Source organism: Phoenix dactylifera, chromosome 12 (genome assembly GCF_051530095.1).
Source record: "Phoenix dactylifera cultivar Ajwa chromosome 12, Ajwa_hap1_PhDact_Kaust_v1.1, whole genome shotgun sequence".
Classification (NCBI taxonomy): domain Eukaryota; kingdom Viridiplantae; phylum Streptophyta; class Magnoliopsida; order Arecales; family Arecaceae; genus Phoenix; species Phoenix dactylifera.
Window position 1 is genome coordinate 22,184,925 of NC_143201.1, and position 24,031 is coordinate 22,208,955.

At 37.7% G+C, this 24,031-nt stretch overlaps 2 protein-coding genes across 12 annotated transcripts; both read left to right on the plus strand.

Moving 5' to 3' along the window:
- The first annotated feature begins 1,582 nt into the window (after nucleotides 1-1,582).
- On the plus strand, nucleotides 1,583-9,179 carry LOC103719561 (cysteine-rich receptor-like protein kinase 44). 3 transcript variants are annotated; one of them, XM_008808861.6, is made up of 5 exons: nucleotides 1,583-2,266; nucleotides 3,438-3,648; nucleotides 7,229-7,466; nucleotides 7,600-7,750; nucleotides 8,115-9,179. In XM_008808861.6, exons 1-5 carry the CDS (start codon nucleotides 2,015-2,017, stop codon nucleotides 8,490-8,492), a joined length of 1,230 nt encoding a protein of 409 aa, XP_008807083.3. In that variant the 5' UTR covers nucleotides 1,583-2,014; the 3' UTR covers nucleotides 8,493-9,179. The 3 variants fall into 3 exon arrangements, with proteins under 3 accessions (XP_008807083.3, XP_088565222.1, XP_088565224.1); XM_088709096.2 differs by having other exon boundaries at nucleotides 2,131-3,159; XM_088709098.2 differs by lacking the exon at nucleotides 1,583-2,266 and adding an exon at nucleotides 3,184-3,237.
- A 1,770-nt stretch (nucleotides 9,180-10,949) lies between these two features.
- Nucleotides 10,950-20,874, plus strand: LOC103719562 (mannose-6-phosphate isomerase 2-like). Of its 9 annotated transcripts, none has more exons than XM_039130133.3 (7): nucleotides 10,952-11,114; nucleotides 11,205-11,545; nucleotides 11,693-11,860; nucleotides 15,816-16,028; nucleotides 17,501-17,794; nucleotides 19,292-19,612; nucleotides 20,232-20,874. In XM_039130133.3, the coding sequence occupies exons 2-6, from the start codon at nucleotides 11,231-11,233 to the stop codon at nucleotides 19,607-19,609; spliced, it is 1,308 nt and encodes a 435-aa protein (XP_038986061.2). In that variant the 5' UTR covers nucleotides 10,952-11,114; nucleotides 11,205-11,230; the 3' UTR covers nucleotides 19,610-19,612; nucleotides 20,232-20,874. The 9 variants fall into 9 exon arrangements, 8 of the variants coding, with proteins under 8 accessions (XP_088565235.2, XP_038986061.2, XP_038986062.2 ...); XM_039130134.3 differs by having other exon boundaries at nucleotides 17,501-17,767; XM_088709109.2 differs by having other exon boundaries at nucleotides 10,950-11,545; nucleotides 17,501-17,767.
- The last annotated feature ends 3,157 nt before the right edge of the window (nucleotides 20,875-24,031 follow it).

The following is a 24,031-nucleotide window of genomic DNA, read 5'->3' on the forward strand; positions in this document are numbered from 1 at the left end:
TGCTTTTTATAGGAAGCTTATTGTCTTAGTTTTTTGCATCAAATGGAATGTTTTTTATCAAATAGTGCAGATTGTTCTCGCTATGTCTGAAAGTTGCAAAATAGGATTGCCTAGTAGAGATGTAGAGATTGTGTATTGGCAATATACAAAAATCTTATCCTTGGGGTGAATTGTTTGTTTGAGTCCAACTTTTAATTCTTTTATATGTCAATATTTTTTCTAGAAGACAGCATGTTTCTTAGGATAAACAAACTATGAAAATTTATATTAATTAAAAGGGATTAGATTATACAATATGAATTTGGTGTTGAACTTTATGGTCCAGCAATGGCTCATATTTTATAAGACCTAGGTTATAGGGCTCAAACTTAAAGTATGGCAAATTATACTACGCTTGCTAGAAAAGATGGTCTTTATTAAGATCCCTAAATTTAGCTAACCCATGCAGGAATTTAAACCTAGCATACAATTAAACATACAATTGGGGTTCTATGATAGAGAGGACTCGTAAAAAAGGAGTTTATATATACTCAGCACAACTACAAAACTCTAAAATCACTGCTCATCAAGTTCAAGGTTAGAAAGAGGAGGATAGCTTGTCCATAATTGTTGAAGGATTGGTATCAATAAGTTCGATTAGCTAGGGGTTTTGTGCTGCATATTTAGAAAGAGAGCACAACTTGCAAAGAAGTTCATTTGTCAGAAGGTTTCGGCAGAGGACCTTCGATGCTTAAGTCAATGAAGATATAAAACAATAGTAGAAGAGAGGGAGGGAGAGAGCTAGAGCCGGAGAATGCTCGAAAGAGAAAGTGGGAGCTTGAGAAAAGCTTATCCGAGGATTTTCGGTCATCCCTATATATAGGATGAAAGCGGTATCTATTACTTGTTTTATCAGAAATGCCATAACCGCACGATAATGGTTAATCGTGCACTAACTACATGGTCATGATTTTCGACGACTGACATGTAACGATAATCGTATTGATCGTGTCTTCATTGTTGTATTGGTGTAACCGTTGCCAAAACTATGCTTACAACTCATTCAATGTCCTTTAGCATCGGCTAAAACCGAGATCATTTATTTGGGTTAAGGCCAAGGTCAAAAAGGTCGGAACAACATGAGGTTAGGATGATCAATATCTTCTCCAGTAGTAATAACGAAATTTAATTCAAGACTTGACCATACGTAAGCAATTGGAAAGTCAGCGTTGCATGGGCCATTCTGGCCAACCGGTCAAGCTTCATCACATAACACAATCAAATTAACCCAAAAACATGGTAAAATACATATCATAACCATCTTATTGCCTGGCCAAATTTAATAGCCGGTTAATAATATTATCAAACGAGAATATTTGGCTCATTTTCAGCACCAACTTGGATGGCTGATTAAGATGTTTCACCTTTCAAGTTTCAACCGCTCGAACCACTATAAATTCAAAATAGTTGAAACAATCAACAAGGTCACATTAAGCTATTCTCTTTCCTTTTTTTAAAAAAAAAAACAATGTGAGGTGAGATTTGAACCGCATGATGCGCAACCGCCATATCTTGTATATGAAATCATGTTCCGGGTCACAACTGCAGCCAATTACCACCATCAGGCTTGAAATGTGCCAAAGTTGGCAGGACAAACGTTCGAGCCATCCGAACCGGACACCAGAATTGCTCAGCCAATTGGCACATTAAAAAACGCGTTTCACTTTTCAAATAATAATAAAAAATAAGAAACAAACGCGTGCCCGTAAACTTTAGTGATACATCATGCCCCGCTCCTGCCGTACAAATGGAATCGAACGGCCATCGATCAAAGCCACCACCCTCAGCTCCCAGGGCCTGCAGCCGTCTGCCGCTGACCTCTTCTTCTTCCTCGTAAAATCGGATTCCCCTGTCCTCTATAAATTCCACAAGCCTCTCCATCTCTCTCTGTTGCTCTCAGATCAGCTGCTGCGAACTCGACTCCAGGCAGGCTCTCGAATTGGACGGCCGAGGTTTGCGGAAAAATTGGGGCTCGATGCTGTTCCGCTCGTGGCTGTGCGTTTGCTGGACGAGAAGAACGAAGGGACATGGAGAAGGAGGAGGAGGAGGAGGAGGAAGAGGAGGAGGAGGAGGAGGAGGAGGAGAGCAGCAGCAGCAGCCTTCTTCTTCTAATTCTTCTTCTTATTCTTGGAATCTATTCATGGATCTCAAAACATTGGAGGCTGCCACGAATAACTTCTCCGATGACAATCTCCTCGGCCGTGGTGGTTTCGGCCCCGTTTACAAGGTACCCTCCATTCCATTTCCAATCCCAATCCCAATCCCAATCCCAAGTCAATTCGGAACAGGCAAATGAAAGTTTTACTAGTATCTCTAGGTTCTGCTCTTCTTAATTATTATGTAAATTGCGAAGTACTGATCTAGATTCTAGATTTTATTAGAATAGTAGCAAGGTGGGTTTGAAACCGTGGGAGTTTCTCCGCCGCTCCCGGCTTCGTGAAAACGAATGAGGCTGTGGATTGGACGGTCTCGTACGAAAAATTTTGTGGATGGAAAAAGAGTGTTGCCTAGAGTACTTTTTTTTTTTTTTAGCGCTCTTCCGTAGGTTGTTTGTCTGATGTTGATCGGACGGTCACCATAAACCGGAAGCCTTTTAATTTGCCCCTCTTATTTCACGTTCCTTCGGAGATGGGCGACGTGGCAGTTGTCCGATTATGTACAGTTTTTTTGTGATGCCAAACATGTATTCGGCTTCGACACTCCCGTTTTAAGACAAAGGGGAGCGCACCAAGAACTCCACAAAACCTCCGGATGTTGACGGCTCCAAGACTCATTAAAGCTCCGTTGACGGTACTCATCTGACTTGATTTGTAGGACGACACGTGTCATCTGAAGATGGATCATTTTTCCATCCACAGTTTGGTCCAGAGACGTATTAAATCTAGCTACCACGTGACAGCCTCTAGGGTCCGGAATTCTGCTGGCTTTTTCCCACAATTCCAGATGGATTCTGGAGTCGCGCAATAGCGAAGAAATTCTTATGTCCTGGCTGACGTCCTTCTTTCTTGAGTTCGCTTTTGACTTTGACGGCGGTGCGCCCAACTCAATGGCCACACCGTGTTGACCTCCCATTCTTGTTCTCCTCTTAAGCTAGCAGGTGGAGGAGAGGCTTGTTTTCAGGTGAGTGGAAGCTGGTTGTTTGGATGCGGGCTGCCATGGCGTAATTTTATATGTGTGACCTAAATTTTGTCCAGTCGGGTAACTCTTTTGTTGAAATTAGGCAGAGTTCGAACTCGGAACTTTTGATACTATCGCACAAACTTTAGACGATAAAATATGATAGATTTATTTATATATTTTATTTTTTTTACGGCTTTAAATGTTTATTTAATCTTGGGACAAGGTCATGGTGATATATGGTTTACCTAAGTAGTGAATTATGGAATGGATGGATGCAGGGGGTGACGGGGAATGGGCAGGAGATTGCGGTGAAGAAGCTGTCTCTGGAATCGCGGCAGGGGATGAGGGAGTTCACCAACGAGGTGCGGCTACTGCTCAAGATCCAGCACCGCAACCTTGTCTCTCTGCTCGGCTGCTGTGCTTCTGCTGGCCAAAAGATGCTCGTCTACCCCTACTTCCCCAATGGAAGCCTTGATCACTTGCTCTTCGGTATCTCTTTCACTGAAAATGTCACCTCGCCATCATCTTTCAATAGTTTGTGGTTTGCTCGCAAAAATAAAAAATGAAAACTTAGGTGGACTACATTGTTAATGAGAAGGTGCAAATTTGCATGTTTACAAGTCTTTGCTTCAAAGACTCCAAAAGAAATTCACATGATGAGTGCTGGTGGCTGATGGGGAGACGTGGGACAACAATGTCGCCTGCGTACTTTTGTCATCATAATGATATCATAATTGCTCATAAAATGGTATTACTAGATAGTATAATATATTACTTTACCGATGATCCCCTGTTTATCAATTACCATCTTATGAATAGGTCCAAGAGGCTTTTTCAAGATCAATAAGGTGCTATATTACTGGACCCATGGTCCACATAAGACAACAGATTCGTTGGATGATGGGCTCACGTATGTCCTAGGCTTATTGGGGAGAAAAGTCAGATTGTAGGCATTTAGAACTTTCTTCACTTTCTGATTTATAATGTCCACATCCCCCTAATATTTATATTGCCACACAACTGGCTTCCTACGAAGATTTTAGTCAAGATTGATCCCTTGGTGCTTACATTAACTTAAATCAGGTTGACTCAACTTCTCTTTTTGGAAAAGCAAGCAGGTTGACTCAACTTTGTGTAATGGATCAGGAAGGCTCGGAACTTTGGAGTTTGGACTAACCTCCATTTTCTACATGAACATAAACAACTCAGACTACTTCCTGTTGGTTCTGCTGGGAGAAATGGTCATCATGTTATATTTTTTATATGTTATCTTATGATTTACTTGACTTTAAACAAAACCTCTTTTGATTTTGCCACACTAGGAAATCTGGTCTTCTAAGTAAGCTCATAATTTCTAGCTTAGCTGTCGACGGTTGAATATAAGCAAACCCAAATCAGAATGAGAATTAGAAAAGAATGTTTCGTTGCTCAAAATTGTCAAGGTTCCCCCCTCCCCCCGCAAAAAACACCCCCCCCCCCCCCCCCCCCCCCCAACACACACACACCTTCTCTTTCCCTTTTCCAGTTGAAAAGATCTTCATACACTTTTGTAATAAGTCAATATCAGCACATGTAGTAATCAAACAGTTCTTTGAATATTATGTATGTATGTAAAAATAAAGTTTGTTCTTTTTAATTATTCTTTGAATTCAAACTATGAATTCAAAGTGTGTTCCCTTTAAGTTGTTGTAAAGTTAATTGCAACTCTAATCGTTGTGTAACAGCTATTACTCATATTATTGTTGTACATCCATTATACCATTCCACAATGATCAAAAAAAAAAAAAGTCATAGCCATAAGTTGAAACCTCGAGTGACCTATGGTGGTGATTGTAGTGGTTTGCTATGGAGGTTTAAAATTGAACAAACATAAATTACTATATTATTAAAAAAGTACTACAAGCTGTTATATTTATGGCAGCCATACAACACCATATGAGTATCTTGTCTTTAAGTACTATTAAATTATAAATAAAATAAGAAAACTACATATCTAGAAAACCATGTTATATTCACAAAAGCTATTGTTGCAGTATAGTTTTTACAAGGATCATAATGCATATATAAAACCCCTTATGTGTCTATAAAACTACATATCTAGAAGAAACCATGTTATGTTCATAAAAGCTATTATTGCAGTATAGTTTTTACAAGGATCATAATGCATATATTATATCCCTTATGTGGCTATACATATATTGTAACAATTGTTCTAAAAAAATAGAGAATGTGAGCATAACAGAGGCATCCTGATTTGTCATTAGCAGCTTTTACAATGGATATTCTTTGCATTTAGGAGAAGATGCTTGAAGAAATGCAGTTTAGGAGATTGGTGAGAAGAGATAGAACCCACTTAGCTAGGTGGCATAATATGAGTTTTTCAGAAATGTGTGATACCACACACATTAAATCAATGCAACTAGTAGTTGACAAACAAAAGTCATATTAATAATCTATGGTCTATGGAATCACAAGTAAGCTGATGGAGACATGATTTTGCTTCATGTCTGGCTATTATGTGGAACCCAAACTTTTGAGGAAGTCCCTACTGCACTGGCTTCAATGTTGGTCTAAGTCGCATCGCTTATCAACCAAACTTTGCCATTAACCACTTTCTTATGGTGCAGGACCCAACAAGGTACTCCCATTTTATAAGATGCATTCACTTTTTCTTATCTCTTAATCACTGCAGATAATAGTAATGAATGCAAATATTAAATAATAAAGGGGAGTTAGGAGACAATCTGACTTGGGGTGTTTGGTTGACAAATTTTAGTAAATCACATTTCCATCTAAGTGAATAAATTTACAATACTGGTTATTTGGTTATTTTCGATAGATTTTCTTTTGCCAAAATTGACAAGTAATAAAACCTGAAAAATGAGTCTTATGGAAAGCAAGTTTTTCCTTCTTTTCCATGTAACCTGTTTTGCAGAGAATCATGTTTTATAATTAATTGTTTTAGAAAAAAACTCACAGGCAACCAAACAGCTCCTACACGAAGCCCCATAATTGCTTATATAATTTTAACCATTCATGTACTATGGTAAACCTCAATCTATACTTGCATGAAAAAATCTAGCAAAATAGTGCATGTGGAAGCATGCCATATGCACTTTGATAGATCCTGTGTAATGGATGAGTAAAATGCTTTTGCTTCTTATTCCCACCTAGAGTTAACCATTCTCTGTCTTTATAAATTGTTACAAATGCTTATTGTAGGATATTCATAAATCATGTGGAAGCATGCCATATGCACTTTGATAGCTCCTGTGTAATGGATGAGTAAAATGCTTTTGCTTCTTATTCCCACCTAGAGTTAACCATTCTCTGTCTTTATAAATTGTTACAAATGCTTATTGTAGGATATTCATAAATCTTTACATTATTCATTCTTATCTGATCTGATCAATCGAAGTAAATCCCTTTAACTCTCTCTAGTGCATCATTATTGGAAAGAGCACACGTTACATTTTCAAGGAATTAGTCTTCCTTCAACTTATTATTGGCATTGTAGGAATTTTTGTTTCTGTATTTGGTAGGATGTTTTCTTGTAATCTTATAGATGTGTTTTGTTAAGAATACTTGCAGACACATTTATAGAACATGCACTGCATAGTCTACTATATAGTCAAAAGTTGTAGTGTGTCTAAGATTATCCAAACAAAAAGAAATGAAAAAGGAGTAATTTGTCTCTAGAGCTATGGTACTTGAGAATCATAAATTTTGGCTATAATAATTATACTGCTGGAAGTAAAATGACACGGTCACATAGAAACAATTTTTCATACTGCCAGACTGGTAAGAGGGATAGTCATGAATGAATTATTTGTATTTGTAAACTAGTATTTTTCCAATTTATTGGGGTCATCAACTTACTGTCTAACCTTCTGAGTGCGTGCCCTTGTCAAACAAAATATCTTTTTCTTTTTTTGATAATTAAACAATATCTATTTGAACAACAATACTTACATAATTACTTGAATTGTTCTTCTGAAAGGAAAAGGATGTAAAGAAGTATGATTGTGTATTTGACCAGTGGTTGGCTTTTGTTTCTATGATTGTCCAGACAAGAGCAAGCGTGCATTACTAGATTGGTCAAAACGATTTGAGATTATTGTGGGAGTGGCAAAGGGTCTTCTTTACCTTCATGAAGAATCCCCAGTGAAGATCATCCATAGAGACATTAAAGCTAGTAACATTTTGCTTGATGACCAGTTGAATCCAAAGATCTCTGATTTCGGCATGGCGAGGCTCTTCCAGGAGGATGCTACCCATGTTAATACATTTAAGATATCTGGTACCTAGTGAGTTTTCTCCCCCAACTCCTTTCATATCTTCTTACCCGAGCTGCTTCTTTTGATGCTTTTGAAGATCTTTGACTTCGTGTTTAAGAATTTCGTAAAATTCTTGTCCGAAAAATGATTTGGGGTTTTGCAGTGGTTATATGGCTCCTGAGTATGCTCTAAATGGATATCTATCAGCAAAGGCAGATGTCTTCAGCTTTGGGGTGTTGGTGTTAGAGATTGTGAGTGGGAGGAAAAATCTTGATAAACGCTTGGAAGAAGAAAAGGTCGACTTATTGAGCTATGTAAGTTTTTCAAGCTTAAAGCAATAAAAACAGTATAGGAATTTTTTAACAATGCATGCAGGCGGTCACTTGCACAGACTAGGAAATTTTACAATAAATGATATCAGAATCTATTAAACAAACAAAATAGGAACGCGCTGCAGTTTGTTTCATGAAGACATGCAGCTTAATGATTCAAGACGTGATCAGAAAAGACAAAATTCCAAATTTCAAATCAATCTTATCTCTGTTTTATTTTTTGATGTAAACCATCCTTAATTGCACTTCATAATGATCTCACAAGCAATTTAGTCTTAAATAGGCATGCTCAAGCAGTAGGTTTTCTCTTTAATATAAACCTGTTCTTTGCTTGTGTCTTTTACAGACATGGAATCTCTCAGAAGCAGGAAAAGCATTGGAGGTTATGGACCCTTCTCTTTCAACTTGGAACAGCGACGAAGCAGCATTATGCATCCAGATAGGGTTGTTATGCTGTCAAGCTGTTATCTCAGACCGGCCTGACATGTATACCGTCCATCTCATGCTATCAAGTGATTCATTCACATTGCCAAAACCTGGTAGGCCAGGAATACGAGGCCGCATAGGGCGTTGGACCAGTACACCCTCTTCCACTCTTACTAACACGAACACAAATAGTACTTTAACTGGTACCGACAGTACGAAAGCCTCTACTTTATGCAGTATAGCAGAAGATTACTCTAGGAATTCTATTTCTGTTTCCTTTACTTCAGAAGGTCGGTGACATAAACCTTCCATGCATTATGTTTCAAACACCATGTAGCATAAATAAATCCTTTTTGGGGCTCCGTCAACGAGATTTTTGATGAACTGTAGCTTTACAAAGTATATTACCAAATTTCAGAGCTGTTTTAAGTGAAGATTTCCTTGCAAGGTGGGTAATGATGTAGGAGGCGTGAACTAATGCCACTTTTATGTGCTGTTTAAATGGATTCTTCTCTGAAAAAGCAAAGGAAATAAGCATTTGTGACATGGCACCAGTTGACACCCCTCTACTCCATGGAGAGGTCCTCAGTTTGATATGGAATCATGATTAAGCTTTTGACAGTGTGCATATGACCTGGTTGGTCGTGGCTCCATAGGTGCATGCGATTCAACTGAAGCCACAGAAGTCCAGGCGATTTTCTCAGTTTGAAATTGGGAGAAAGAATGCGAGTTGAAGAATGTCTCCATCTGAACACGGCTGCCAGGGAACTGAGGACCTTGCTTCATATCATTCCTCCAGTTACCAGAATTCAACTCAGAACCTGAGGGTCCGGGATTTCTTAGTAATGCTGAACAGAACTGAGAACTTCGCCGTCATGATTTTCTTTCTCAGATTGTGTAAAATTGCATTAGTGAGGGGATGAAGTGCTGTATTTTCTCTTTCCAAGTCAAATATTAATGAGAGGAGACAATATCATTTGTATCATGTCCATTTGTTTGAGGCTATTCTGCTGTCAAACCACAGACAAAGATCACCAGGATATGTATATATATATATATATATATACTGGTGTGGATCCTTAAGGTCAGTGATTGCAATCTTTGAATTTTTGTTCTTTACAGAATTAAGTGGGCAGCCTTATCATGTTCCGCTATTACAAGTTGGGCTGCCATGATAAACCTTTTATTATTTTTTCTCCTTCAGTCCCATTCCCTCTGTATTGCTGAAGGCTCATGACTAAGGTGCTGATATATAATTTAGACTTCCACAAGTTATTGAAAGATCATATAGCAAACTGTAGGCAATCTTTTCACACATGTGAACCGGTTTTAGGTTAGGGCCCAAGTAAATAATTAATTGTCTGTTAAGGGACCCATAATCTGTGCTTACTTTAAATAAGAACAATGTGATATAACTATCTTTCAATGATTAGTATCTATATATGTGATACTTTGACATCTTGGGTCTTGATGGAGTACAGGCCAGAGGAGCCAAGCAAACATTGTGTGTTGTGAAGAGGTTGAGAGGACAAGACTGGGTCTTGTTTGTGAGAAGGCCACATGCCACATGCTTTCACCGAAACCAATGAAAACTTTTACATAATGGAGCTTTGGATCCTTCATTATTTTGCTCTCTACTTTTGTCCATCCTTTTTTCTTTTTTTTTTTGGGTTGAAGGTGTTCTACCCTTCTATCGAAGCTTCTTTGAGTCGGCTCTTGTCAGCATCTGAGCTCAAGATGTTGTTGTCGAAACTTTAGGTTTGGTGCTTAGTTGTGGTTATATCATTTGACCGTATAGTTTAATAAAGCCTGATATTATTAAGTGCTGTTTTCATGCTTAAAGACGGAAGAAAGACACCAGATGCGATTCGGAAGTGGGATTCACCATATGGCCCACAAAAAGCGACAGCCCCACCTAGCTTCTGGAAACCTCCACAACCGTGTAGATGATAACTAGCTGCACTTCATTCATCGACAAACAAAGAGATCAATCCACCCCTTGTTTAGTCTTTGGTGATGGATATTTTATTCCCTTACCTTGATTTAGATGGTCATTTTATATTAATTAACAACATATAAGAATATATTTAATTATTAAAAAATATATCTGAAGCTAATTGTATGATAAACAAATCTATACGTAAAAACTAAATGCAAAATCGTTAATGTAGAAGGGCTAGATGTCAAATGGCAATCAAACAAAGGACTAGAGTCTACAAAAGTTAATTTTTTTCCACATGAACAATGCTTTAGATTAACCTAGCTAGATGAATAAGCTCTTTTTCACTATCGTTTTGAACGATTGCTATAGAGGCCCTTGGAGAAACTTTTCTCATTGGACATACTTTGTTTTACAAGTAATGGTTTGTAGATCGTAAACAAAATATTCTTTCTCATTGGCCGGAGAAATCTAGCTAGAGAAGAAAGAGGGAAGGGAAGCTTATCCGTAGGAGAAATTTATAGAGAGCTTTCGAAGGGAACAAGCTCAGGGTCATTAAACTGCTACGATCCTTGCAACAGATGAACACGACCGAACAGCCTATGGAGTTGTCCCTAGCCATGACTCCATGGTCTTATCTCCTCAACGAGCGAGGAAGGAGCAGAGAATCACAATCCTGATTTTTTGTTTCAATTTCTTTTTCGGCCGTGGGCTGAAGTCGGTTGGGCCCTCCGGTTTTGGCCCAAAACGGCCATTGTGGGTCGGATCTCACGAGTACCCTAGTTGAAATTGCGAACAAACGAGCACGAGCATGCGAAAAGGCCGCATTAAAATGAATGGGACACGGCTGGCCGCCGGGCCCCGGGGCCGAGCCGGGCCGCGGTGAGGATGGTGATCAGATCGATATCCTCCTTACCCGCTTCCCCCGTCGGCCTCACCTCTGAATTCCCTCTCCGATCTCCGCTTTTGAAAACCTCGGAGGTGAGCTCTCATGGCGGACCACCCAAACCCTTCTCTCCTTCCCCTTCTCGTTCACGTTCTCTTCCTCTCCTCGTTGCTCTCTTGTTTTAGGGTTTTGGGCTCGGTGGTCGAGTGGGATGGAGATGGAGGTGTCGAGGCCGCTGAATCTGAGATGCTCGGTCCAAAAATACGATTGGGGGAAGTTAGGCGAGGAGTCGAGGGTCGCGAGGCTTTTCTCGCGGAATTCGGAGGCGGAGATCGAGCCGGAGCGGCCCTACGCCGAGTTCTGGATGGGGACTCACGAGTCCGGGCCTTCGTTCGTGGTCCGGGGCGAGTCGGGGAGCCCTGACTCGGAGCCGGTGACTCTCAGGAAGTCGATTCTGGACAACCCCGGCTTTCTTGGAGAGAAGGTCGTGGACAGATGGGGGAGTGAACTCCCCTTCCTGTTCAAGGTTGTTCGTTTACTCTGGATTTCTCTTTCTTTTGGTGCTTCATGTGTTTGTTGTTCAAGTTAATAATTATTGTTGTGTTCTGTTCTTTGATTTCCATTTTTGGTTTCGTGTGTAATGTTGGTTGAGGTTTCAATTGGCTGTTTTTAGGTTTTATCGGTGGCGAAGGCTTTGTCGATACAAGCACACCCAGATAAGGAATTGGCGAGGGTGCTGCACGGGATGCGGCCGAGTATATATAAGGATCCTAACCAGAAGCCAGAGATGGCGATTGCCCTCACCGATTTCACGGCCCTGTGCGGGTTTGTCAGCATTGAGGTTTATCGTGTGGTTCTTTTATATTATTGAAGCTTAAAATTGCTGGATCAACTTCTGTTGAAGCCATCATGAATTAGTCACATAAACATTCTTTCTGAAAATTGAACCCTTCTCCTACTTTGATATGAATATATTAGTTTTCGATATGATTGCCCTAGAACATCCATTTGTGCATTTGTTTAGTAGATCAATATTGAGTGAAAGTGGTGACTGATGCATCTTTGTCTAGCTGGCTTGAATGTATACACAGTTTGGCAGGCATGGTTAATACTGCATTGATACGGGTCAATATGTATTGGTCAGTATGAGCCGTGCTGACATTACTTGAATACTTGTTTGAAACCCATATGAAAAACTAAGCCCCCCAACCTCATTTGTTTCCTTATTCTTCTATCTTATTATGGTGACTATTTCCTTTACAACCTTTACAACTATTATTTACTATGTTATTCAGTATTTTCTGTTTTAGCCTCTTATGTCTTCCTATTATCTGTCTCCCTGTCTCTGTCTCTGTCTCTCTCTCTCTCTCTTCTGTGTGTGGGTGAGGGGTTGTTCTGATCTGTTGTATAGGAGCAAGTACTTCTACCCCCATCATCTTTATCCTTGTTGAAATTTTGGCTTTAATTGGCATATTCATCTAGATATTTGAATTCTGTATCACTTTCTTCTCAACCATTGCATTATCTATTGGGTGAATATCTATCTATCTATTGTTTGACTAACTAGGCCATTGTCATTTGGTGTCCCATTAATGAAATGTCGTTCTTCATTGTTGTCATTGTGTGACCACTTAATGGATCACTTTTAGCCCTGTGGAAAATGCATCTCATCATCAAGTTCATCAGATCCCCTATAGAAGATGTGATTTTTGCAGTTATATTCAATGATAGGGAAAAGTTATCCGAGAGATATTGGTTGTTTTAAGGGAAATGCTTGTATTATATTCTTTAAAGATGGTTGTCTTTTTTACTTTGGGGTCAGGGGCTTGTAGACAATAACCTCGGTGGTCTAGGGGTTGATAGTTGTTTATATGCAAGAACTGTAACATAGATGCGATTGCCTTTTGCTCCTGTTCCTTTAAAGGAATTTTGACTTTAAGCTAGCTTTTTGTTGAGCTGATTATCAGGAGCCTGTCACCCAACTAAAGATTACAGAATCAAGGAATAAATTTCATTTGATGGAAACTGATGAAAAAGAACCTAAATATAGGTAGTTTTTTTTGTTATTTGATACCCATTTTAATTGCTTGAGGATCCTCCTTTAAATTACTTGCAGGCTTCTAACTTTTTTTATGAGGCTTGAACTACCTCCATGCAGGGATTTTAGGTTTAACCTCAACTTCTTTTATCCGTTGGATGTTTTTTTAGTAAGTATCATGACACATTTTGTAAGAAAGGATTCTAATGCTATGGACATATGTTCTATGGTATATACAAACTTCTTGTTTCAGTGGGATGCGGGCATGGTATAAAGGGTTGGTCTGTATTTATATTTGGTGTGTTGCTACCTTTGTTGTCTTTGCTAGTTTAAAAGATGACCGTAAGTGACAGATGGGAGGCCAACGGGCCATGTAGCACCTAGGCTCTAGGTGGTCGCCTAGAGGTTAAGGCCTCGCAAAATTAGAAATTATTGAACAAATAAATAAAAGAAGAAGTCAAATATAGTTATGATCCAGCAATTAAAATATCACATGCCAATAAGATGCAGTGTGTGAATGATAATTATTAGCTTGACAAAATCCAACAGTAATTTATAAATCAGTCTTATCATCTATAGTTAAACATAATGCAAAATGTTAAGGTAGGTGGCCTGGTGGCCAGGGAGGTTGTCTTTTAACACATTCACTAGTATGGACCTTATTTTTTGAAATGAGTGATTGGAATGAAACCGTGGACTGTTACTTTTATATATGCAGCATTGATTTTTGACTAGACATGTCATGGCACAGTATGGTGCATACTGAGCTGTCCACTGACCAGCTTTGATGTGACATGCTATAATTAAATCCTTCCTTCTCAGTCCCCTTCCTGACTTTGTTGCCTTGTATTCAGGGTTTAGTTGCCTGGAGATGTCCTGATGTAATCAAGGTGGTGGTGCACCAAGAATTTGCGGAATTTGTAATTTATCTCATCTTGAATGCAATTTGTTTGGAAATATGTTTCTTTGATAAAGATTTGGTTTACCTGCATTATTATCTTGCCAGGCCCTTGAATTACAATTGCAGGCTCTATCCTTGGCTTAACCAACTTGTCTTTCATGGAGTCCCCACTTCCTTTATTCTCAGTAGTTCCCCATTAGTTCATTTCACCTTGGCCATCTGCATCATACTAGACTTTCTATATCCATGTCCCTTCTCTGCTTCCTTGGCATCTAAAATGTAACTTGTACCTCTTTGCTTTCTCTACTACCATGTTTTCCATTAGTGCCATAACATCTTCCTGCATGTATTATAATATCCAGATAATTGCATTGCAACTGAATCACAGATTTTTGGATTCTCTTCATTCATTAGTGGCTCTCTTATGTATAAATTTACCACATAATTTGCCTTTTTCATTGCAGTATTGCACTTCCATGCTTATCTATATCTGACTTCACCAACTAGCATGTCTGTTAGTGATCTCTCTTCTCATCTTGCATCATCTGTATCACGGACCTGTTCTATTTTGTCACCACCAGTTGAGAGGATCTTTTGGCAATTAGCATTGTGGCTCTATTCTCCTTGAGATTGTTGGATATCACTCGTAGCATTATGTCTTATTACTTTATGCCTTTTGTAATGGTCAATACTTCGCTTTGTTGATTCTCTTTTGGGGACTATTCGGCTCATTTTCGGGCTTGCCTTTTTAGTGGTTAATACTTTTCACCTTGTCTTCATGGCTGTGTCCTCAACCCTCATCATGGTTCGTCATGCAAACTGAACACCTTGGGTATACACCAGATCAAGTTACTTCATGTCTGTTTCTATCCTTTTCCTCTATTGTTTAAGAAGTTTTTAGTGTATTTGCCACCTCTAATTTGATGGTGGGAAAGCAATTAGATTGATTACATAGCAGCCTCTTGACTCTTAAGCTTGTACGCATTACAACATATGCAAGTTCAGTGCCTTGTTCACTGATGTATCTTTTCTTTTTGCCTGAGTTTTCCCATATGATGAAATGAAATCTTCTAAGCTTGATGTGTGGATGGTATCTTTTTTATCCTGAAACTTTTTAAACTAGTCTTTAATCATTTCTTGTTATAATAACTATTTGATAGCTCTACCTTTATCAAGAGATCTGCATGCTAGTTGGCTTTCCTTCTTATCACTTTTATGCATCGAAGAGCCACCATCCTAGGCAACAGTATTGTTGCAATTTTCATTCTGACTAGAACAAGAGGGAAGTTCCACTCAAAGTGAAATAACTGAGTGATATAATTAACACCAGAATCATATGACCTTTTGGATGCAATTTTTTTAAATGAAATATGTATTCATAGCGTGTCCTTAAAAATTGGCAGATCTCTTGGCATTTTTTAATCTTGTACTGCCACTTTGTAGGCATTTCGTGGAGTAATTTTGTTGTAGTTGTGCCTCTCTTATTTTTCATTATGTCTCTTCACCATGTTAAGTACATGTTCATATATGGTGTCTACTGCCTCCTTTATGGGAAGGCACTTAAGCATGTGCATCTTTTTCTTGGAAACAATCTTGTTCTCTGTCTCCCCTTTGCTATTTTCTACTGAGACCTGACATTTTACTATTTTCTCTTAGTAACTGTTAGCTTTTACCTATGTTGCTTATCAATGATTATTGATGTCACGTGGGACTATTTATTTTCTTAGAAAGAAATATATTTATATATTAGTTTGTAAGAGGGGAACATGCTGTATAAAACAGATAATTTTGGTGTATCTAATAAGTTAAAGAAAAATCTGCAAACATTTTGACTTATGGATCACTATGACTGTGCAGGAGCTTAAGGATGTGCTTGCAGGTGTACCAGAGATTGTAGAGCTGGTTGGTGATGAAAATGCAAGCAAGGTTCTGAATATTAAAGAGCAAGATGGATACATGGAAGTAAAATCCATTCTGCGGTCAATCTTCACTAAGGTTATCTCTGCAAGTAAAGAGGCAGTTTCTGAATTGCTGTCCAAACTAAAATGCCGCTTGAACGTGGAGCATAAGGTACTAGGAATTACTGAATCATATGGAATTTTGAAGTTTCTGGTTATTATTTGTTTCTTCGAAATTCCATATCTGTAGAACTGTTTCATTTAATGTCATTTTGGTAATTGAGAAATTACCTTCTGGTCAAGTAAATCTTCATTATGCTTCAAAAAATTCTCTCTTACTTCATGATGAGTTTGTAAGTCTTTTTCCTTTTTAACTGCAGTTTAGAACAAATTTAGAAAGATGTCTCCGTGCTATCTTAAGCTCCACATTTGACTAAAATATGAGGTTCGAGCTTAACTGAGAATATTGGGTATGCTTTAAAAAAAAAGGACCTTATTCTGCTATCTGTACCCATTATTAGCATATTATATCAAAATGTCTGTTTGATCTACTTGAATCTTTTAAAATTTAAGTTTGGGAATTTAATATTTTTTGTAGCCAATCATACCAGTTAGATTTTTAATTATTTACTGACATATGAATCCATAAGACTAGCTCTATAAGCATGAGTCGTCACATTACTAACTTTTTCTAGCCAACTATATCACCAGTGACTTTTTCCAATTTTTGATTCCCTGTCTGTGACTTTGTAGCACTGCTGGACCTTATTTTTAATAGAAAAGAAACCTAGACCTTTCTTAAAAAAGGTTTTCCAGATTTAAAATTTAGCTTGACTGCTAGACTTTTTGATTGGATGTACTTATATATGCATAGGATTTTCTAGAAAATCGACTATTGGGTAGAAGATATTTCATTAGTTAAATGAAAACATTAACAGGGGGAGTTTGCTGCAATTCCCTGACTTTGTTCCCACTTAATAATTCTTGGAGAGCATATTATTGGTTCGTAAACAAATGGTTAGCAACATACTGAGTTTCGGACATGCTTGCTTCTAAGAAAAGGCCACTGGTAATCTGAAACATTTTTTTTCTCTGATATGAGCACCTGGAAATTGGTTTTAATAGATAGTTCTAAAACGCTATCTTTTGGTCATTCTTGATATTTAGAAAGGGTGATTCCTGTTTCCTCTGATAACTCTTCATCTTACGTGCACAATCCTGCAATATCTCAAGGTCCTTTTTTAAACTACTATTATTAACTTAGACCACTTTGTCCTAGTAACTATTTGATTTGCATTGTTATGCTGAGTGCCATGATATAATACCCTACATTTGTTAAATATATGGGAAGTACCTCCATATGCTTAGTATCACATATGATATAGAAGTTTAAAAAGTGCTCATTTTTCATTCTCGACTGTTTATCTAGCATGGGAATCCAAGTGTAGAGTTACATAAGACATTTTTTACATTTTTAAACGTTTTGTTTAAGATTATAGAAATCATCAAAGTATCTTCTGCCTAGTAAGTCGATGCAATGACATTTAGTTCTGATGGAAGATTAGGAATCCAATTATTTGTGGTCTCTACGTTTTTAATTTATTATTGTATTTACTGTTGTTAATAGCCCGTCATGTGGATCAGATTAGGATGTTGACAGAAAAGGAACAGCTAGTATTACTATTAGAGAAGCAGTATCCAGCTGATGTTGGAGTTATATCAGCATTTTTCTTTAATTATGTGAAACTTAGTCCTGGTGAAGCACTGTATATTGGTGCAAATGAACCCCACGCTTATATTTCTGGCGACTGTATTGAATGCATGGCTACATCAGATAATGTTGTGCGAGCTGGCCTGACTCCCAAGTACAGAGATGTGCAGACTCTTTGTTCTATGCTGACATATAAACAAGTTTGTATTCCTTATCATCTTTCCTTGGTATAAAGCTTTTTTCCTTTATTCATGCTTTAGTTTACTTCATTGACCAGCAATTCGAGTTCAATTTTGATACAAAGCATGTTGGTTGCATATTATCTTTCATTTAGCGATAAAGAACATTCTTGTGAAATATTTGAATATTTTGCTGAAATTCATAGCTGATACTTCTGGTAGACAACACAGCAGCAAACGTGTAATAACAATTATAGCTTGTTTGTTTAGTAAATCTATCACATTCTTCCACCATCTTCATTTGAGTATTTATTATTGCTGACATTGTTCCATTCACAAATATCTTGGTTCAACAATAAATATTCCATTCAACATCTTATCTTTCTTTTGAATCCCAATATCATGCTTTATTTTAAACTCTAGCTGTAATGACTAAATGAATAAAAAAATTGATAGCTTTATATAATTCAGTATTTTCATTTATTTGGGTGCTCTCTAGATTGTTTAATACCGTATAAATTTCCATGCTTTACTTGCGTTTATATTCATCCTTGATTTAGGTACCTAAGACTCAGCTTTACTATTCATTAGCATCTATCGTTGTCATCAGTTTAAAGGCTTTCAGTTTGTTTGTGTGGATATTGTTGATTTCTCCTAGTGACACTATGGGAGTAAACCACTGGTCTTAATTATTGATGCTTTTGGGGCTTGTCACCCCGTATGCAGACATATCAATGTGTTGATGTACATGTGGCTTTTCTGTACTCTTGTCTCATCAGTTGGTTTGTTCCCCTCTGATGGTGTAGTCAAAGTTGCATGTATTGTTTCTTATCATGCTTGGATGTCTTCATTAGGGGCTTTACTACACTATGCAGTGTTGGTTCTTTGTTATATCTAAGACAGTGGAAAAAAGATGTCTTGAATAGGTCTGTATTGGTGCCAAGACTAGGTAGCTCTTTGACTCTTAATTCTTGTGTATTAGGAATCAAACGGGTATTGCTGGGTAACACATGCACACATTATTTTAGTTTTTGCATTTGTTGTTCTCTTCAGGTTGAACTAGCATAGCTTTAGCATAGCTGAACATCAGCACTTATTCTATGAATATGCCTGATGGCTTGAAGTGCATTTTGATCTGCATCTCTTCCTTCGTTGCCCTGTGATGTTTGCTTAGTTACTTTTTGTTAATGTTGCTAGCATCATTACCAGTTGCAAGGTGCCAAATGGTTTGGGATAAAATCATAAACTTCATGTAGCACAAAGTTTGCACCTTTTTTTATATTGCTTTACAAGGCTAATGACTTATATTTGCACAAAGTAATTTTGTGCCTCCAATCAATCCTGTAAGTTCAAAATTTCTTTTTTTAACTTATGACCGATTATAACTTTTGGTCATGATATTTCCCCATGTACACATGCCTTTGCACATCAATATTTGCTATATGTGTATACAGACGCGCAGGCACACACTCCATCTTTTTTTCACAGGCAGGTTTTCCTGCATTTTTCCTATTCATAAATCTGTGAGAAGTGAAACTTGGGCAGGGCTTTCCAGAAATTTTGCAAGGGACTCCCTTAACTCATTACATTTCAAGGTATACACCGCCATTTGATGAATTTGAGGTTGATTGCTGCTTGCTTCCGCTACAAGAGTCTCTGGTGTTCCCTGCCATTCCCGGCCCATCTATTTTTGTTATTGTAGATGGGGAGGGAAGAATGCGGATGGGTTCTGCAAGTGATGAAGTAATGGTCATGGAGGGCCATGTATACTTTGTGCCTGCTCATAGTGAGATTGGGCTAACTGCTGCTCCTGCTGGACCATTGCAACTATATAGAGCCGGGGTGAACAGCAGAGTTCTTTGATCGGTAATTGTCGAACATATATCACTGTGGTTCTCAAATAATAAAGGGCAGTTCTTTGATTAGTAATCATCAAAGATTTCTTATTGTAATTTTCAAATAAATAAAGGCAGCCCATTGCATGAGACTCCAACCACTATGAGAACTAGGAAGGGTTAAATGTATGCAGCCTTACCTCTGGATACAAAAAGATTGTTTCCGTGCTTTGAAGCTATGACGCCCGGGTCACAATATAGCATTCTTACTGTAGTGCCAAGGTTCTCATGTAGTTCTCAAATAAATATGGCAAAATTGCAGTATAGTTTTCGCATGCAGCCTTATCTCTGGATACAAAAAGATTGTTTTCATGCTTCGAAACTATGATATCGGGGCACAATGGAGCAATTTTACTGTAGTGCCAAGGTTCACCCTTTCATGTAGTTCTCAAATAAATATGGCAAATTTGTAGTATAGTTTTCAGGAGCAGTTAAGATTGAAGTTTTTTGTAGAGTTAGGGCCATTATCTATGTTTATGCATGGTATCAGGTGGAATTGGATACATGTATATTTCAATTCATGACTTTTTGTACTTATTTGTAACTTGACATTATCACACCATGAAATGTTTCTTTTGTTTATTCTCCAGGATAGCATTCATGTTTGATATCTGGATAGGCAGTCGTGAAAGCACAGGCGCGGGGACACACTTGCACACATAGCCCATATGTGCGTGAGACTCATGAATCTGTTAGTTGGTTCACTTTGTGTCAGCTGTATGAGTCTTGCATCATTGACTGGTTATTCAGTTAATTCTCAAAATCGGATGAGATTCAAGAGACCAGAATATTTAGTTTGAAGCAGTTTTGCTTGTATAATTCCTATTTTTGAACATAAGTGCTAGCATGCTGATATTTATTTGGTGGTTCAACATGGAGGAAAAGAAGGGTTATAAATGAATCACCTGCTTCCAGTCTGTTACTGTCGGGGGAAAAAGAAATTTGGGCCACTCTTACCAAAATCAGGCTTAGATTGGAAAATTTTGGCCTGTTTTATATATGTGTTGGCATCTCAAGTTTATCTGAAATTAATGTGGTATGTTTTTCCCCACTCACTTTGCACGCCCTTGAATTTAAGAAATTAAGGTGCTATCAGAAGTTATTGGTATGTAGTTTATAATGTGTTGTTACTGATCAAATGTGCGTGGTTATTAATTGATCTTGGTAATGCCTACATGTTTTTATGATTTTTTTAAACACTTGATGAATCAGTTTGGTAAGCCTGGTCTAAACTACTTCTCTTTTTTTTTTAGTTTGTGTTTGGGTTATTATCAACCCCGTTCGGCCCAAAAATCTTATGTTTTATACGATCGATGAACCCACTCTAGATTGCAAATCTGTCAGGCTTCAGTCAGGTCAAATCTTGAGCCTACCTGATCTGATTGTGGTCCTCCGTAGATAGGATGGCCGAAAGATTCAAGAGGTTTATCGAGGGCACGAAGAATTTTTTTGAATGAATTGTTTTGCTTGTCTTTGGATGAAACCGCAGATTATTGCAATCTCTAGCGCATGAAATCTGTAGTAGTCTCAAGGAGCTCTTTGAATGCTATGACTTCTTGCTACCAAAGTTTACAAACCAAGGCATCAATGTTCAAGCAACAATAGTTGCTGGGCTCTATGCAGGTGGATAAGAGGATCAGATGGATGTTTTATCTCCGAGCGGGTGGTCAAGTGTTGATCGTTTCTTGACTCCCTCACAAACTGCTGTCAATTCTATGTAAATTAATCGCAGCATTCATCAACCCACATGCTCTGACCCTAGTGTAACATCAGCATGTTTTAAAGAGTTATTTTGTTAATCTACTTTAGAATTATCAAATATATATAATATATATATTTTTTTGAGGAAAGCAGTGATGTAGTCGTGACCATTTCATGAAGGTAGTGAAAAGAGAAATATTAAACAAAGTCCTCTGTGCTTAAAACAGCCCTTTTTGGAACCCCTGGCCTAACAAATCCGGGATCCATTAAAATTTTATATAGATTCGAGCAACTTTGGTTGATATAAATTAAATATTTAGAGATTGGTGCCATCACCATCAAAAGAACTAAAAGTTGATTAAAATATAATTCTTTGAATCTATGAGGTAGAGTGGGGTACATTCTGAGTGTATCTCTATTTAGATTTAGTCAGATAATGATTGGATTATAGGAGTCCAACATCTATTATTCTAGCTGTTGGTTATGGTCTACTATATCTGAATTGTTTATAACCAAAAATTATATGTTTTGAAGATTCTTAGCAAATGCATCGAATAGTAAAAAATTGGACTATTTAAATAACATGAAGCAATATATGTTTTTTTTTTATCATTTGATAATATAGTTTAAGGGTCTCCAAATCACATGATTTTCAGTACGGAAGGAGTTTAGAAATAGTAGCTTAGATTATATCAAATGGCTCGGATTGTCGATTATTATAGCATCATCATCCAACCACGATCTAATCAGATTTGAATTAAGATGTATTCGAGTGGATCCTACTCTTACCCATTCCTTTCTCTCTTTCCCTCTCAGGCCCAAGAAAAATCCCTTCTTTCAAGCAACAATCTGGGGTCATAGATTCCAACTAGCAGAACTCTCATGGAGAAGTCGGTAGGGAGATTTGCCCCTCGAAATAGGCTGAAGAGGAATTCTATGATGACAAGCTTTGTGAAAAACAGCTCTCGCAAATTTGTCTTGAGGGAAAACATCACAACCAATGATGACAAATTGGTGAACAACTGCTATCACAAATCCTTCTCGTGGGAGAATGACATCGCATGTCTTTTAGTCCCGTCCGTCGGTATGCGTTGTTTCCCTGAAAGATGGGTTTTTGGGAGTCTGTTTATTTTTTTCCACAAGCTTTGCTGTTTGGAGCATTGCTCATTGCAGCAGCCAGCAGGGCCAGTGATATGGTGGGGAGATAACATCAAATAAATAACCACACGAAGGAACTTAAGGTGCTGAAATCGCCGTATAGTCTTATCACAAAAGACTTTTGTAGCTGTAAGTGGGATGGTGACGAGCGAAACGCACTGTTTCCACGGTGCTTGCCGTCCGTTCTCTAGGGACTGACAAAGAGGTCTACTGTACCACATAGGCCGATAGGCGTGGGTGATTGGCATTTGATGTCAACATTACAAGGCATGTAGCGATATCATCTCCTGCGACATCAGATTGGTGCAAGAGATATTAAGATTGCTTAAACAAAGGTATGTTTTTTTTTCTTCCTTTTGACCCGGGCAAGAAAAATGAGTATCTATCAACTAATCAACTTGACTTCAGCTCCAAAGAGGACCCTATACCAATTTTACTATAAAAAACTACGTGGAACCACATGAGGTCTTTCAGGATCTATGGCCAGGAATTTTCCACAACTACTGCAACGATATGATGGAATGAGTGGAATTCAGGGTCAGGGGATCCTTGGATTGGAAAATAATTATAAAAAAATTGAATCAAGATATCAAGGATGCAAATTAAAATATTTACATAGAACTTGGGGGATCCCTCCCACCAATATTGTCAAATAACCCGTCCAGCTCTTAATGATAACTTGTGTTGACGGTCCACCAAAATTTGTACTTTGAATGGCTTCCGCAAACTCGCAAGAACTAGCTAAGCAGTACAAAATCATTTAAAAATAAATAACTGTAGCAAATAAAGAATCATCAATTTAGTTCGATCGAGAAAATAAATATGAATTAGATGCAAGCAGCAGTATCTATCCTTTTCATGGGTCCATGCGCTCTTGATAACTATTCACTATATTTCGCTGGATTGCATTCCTGTCGAAGATCTTTGATTTGGACTCAACAGTCATCATGGTGGTCTCCAATGGATCGGGTATCATGAGGTGGGTCCTAGAAGTTCTAAAATTCGAACTTTAAATATAGTTATGTTCTTTTTGTAGTTTGCATCAAATCATGTTACTTGTTTCTTTGGCTTGGAGCTCCATCTTATTTCATTTATAAGTACATCATTATAGTGATCTCTACCATTTTATTAAAAAATAAAAAATAATTTGATTTCATTACAAAATTAAGCTGTCTCATACTTTTAAAGCTATTTGCTAGCCGCACTGGCTGCAAGCCAGTTATTTGTAAGAAAATAAAAAATATATAAATAAATCTACTTTATTTTATTGGTTTAAGCTTTTGGGACAAGTGGTGATTGTTAACATGATATTGGAGTAGAAGTCTGGAATTTGAACTTTGTCTCTCCACTCTTTAAGTTTATTATTAAAAATTTTACATGCTGCACTTATCTATTAAAGAAAAGTGTGACTCACATATGAGAAGGAGTGTAAGAAAATATAAAATATATAAATAAATTTATTTCATTCTATTGGCTTAAGCTTTTTTGAGAATCATGAGCAAGCACTTGACTTTTTTTTTTTTTTTTTTTT

Coding starts and splice junctions, on each gene's coding strand:
- LOC103719561 (XM_008808861.6), top strand. CDS start 2,015: ATGCTGTTCCGCTCGTGGCTGTGCGTTTGCTGGACGAGAAGAACGAAG. Junction 7,467..7,599: donor TTTAAGATATCTGGTACCTA/GTGAGTTTTCTC, acceptor GGGGTTTTGCAG/TGGTTATATGGCTCCTGAGT. Junction 7,751..8,114: donor AGGTCGACTTATTGAGCTAT/GTAAGTTTTTCA, acceptor TGTCTTTTACAG/ACATGGAATCTCTCAGAAGC.
- LOC103719562 (XM_089926455.1), top strand. CDS start 11,231: ATGGAGATGGAGGTGTCGAGGCCGCTGAATCTGAGATGCTCGGTCCAA. Junction 11,861..15,815: donor GCGGGTTTGTCAGCATTGAG/GTTTATCGTGTG, acceptor ATGACTGTGCAG/GAGCTTAAGGATGTGCTTGC. Junction 17,795..19,291: donor TTCCTTATCATCTTTCCTTG/GTATAAAGCTTT, acceptor AAACTTGGGCAG/GGCTTTCCAGAAATTTTGCA.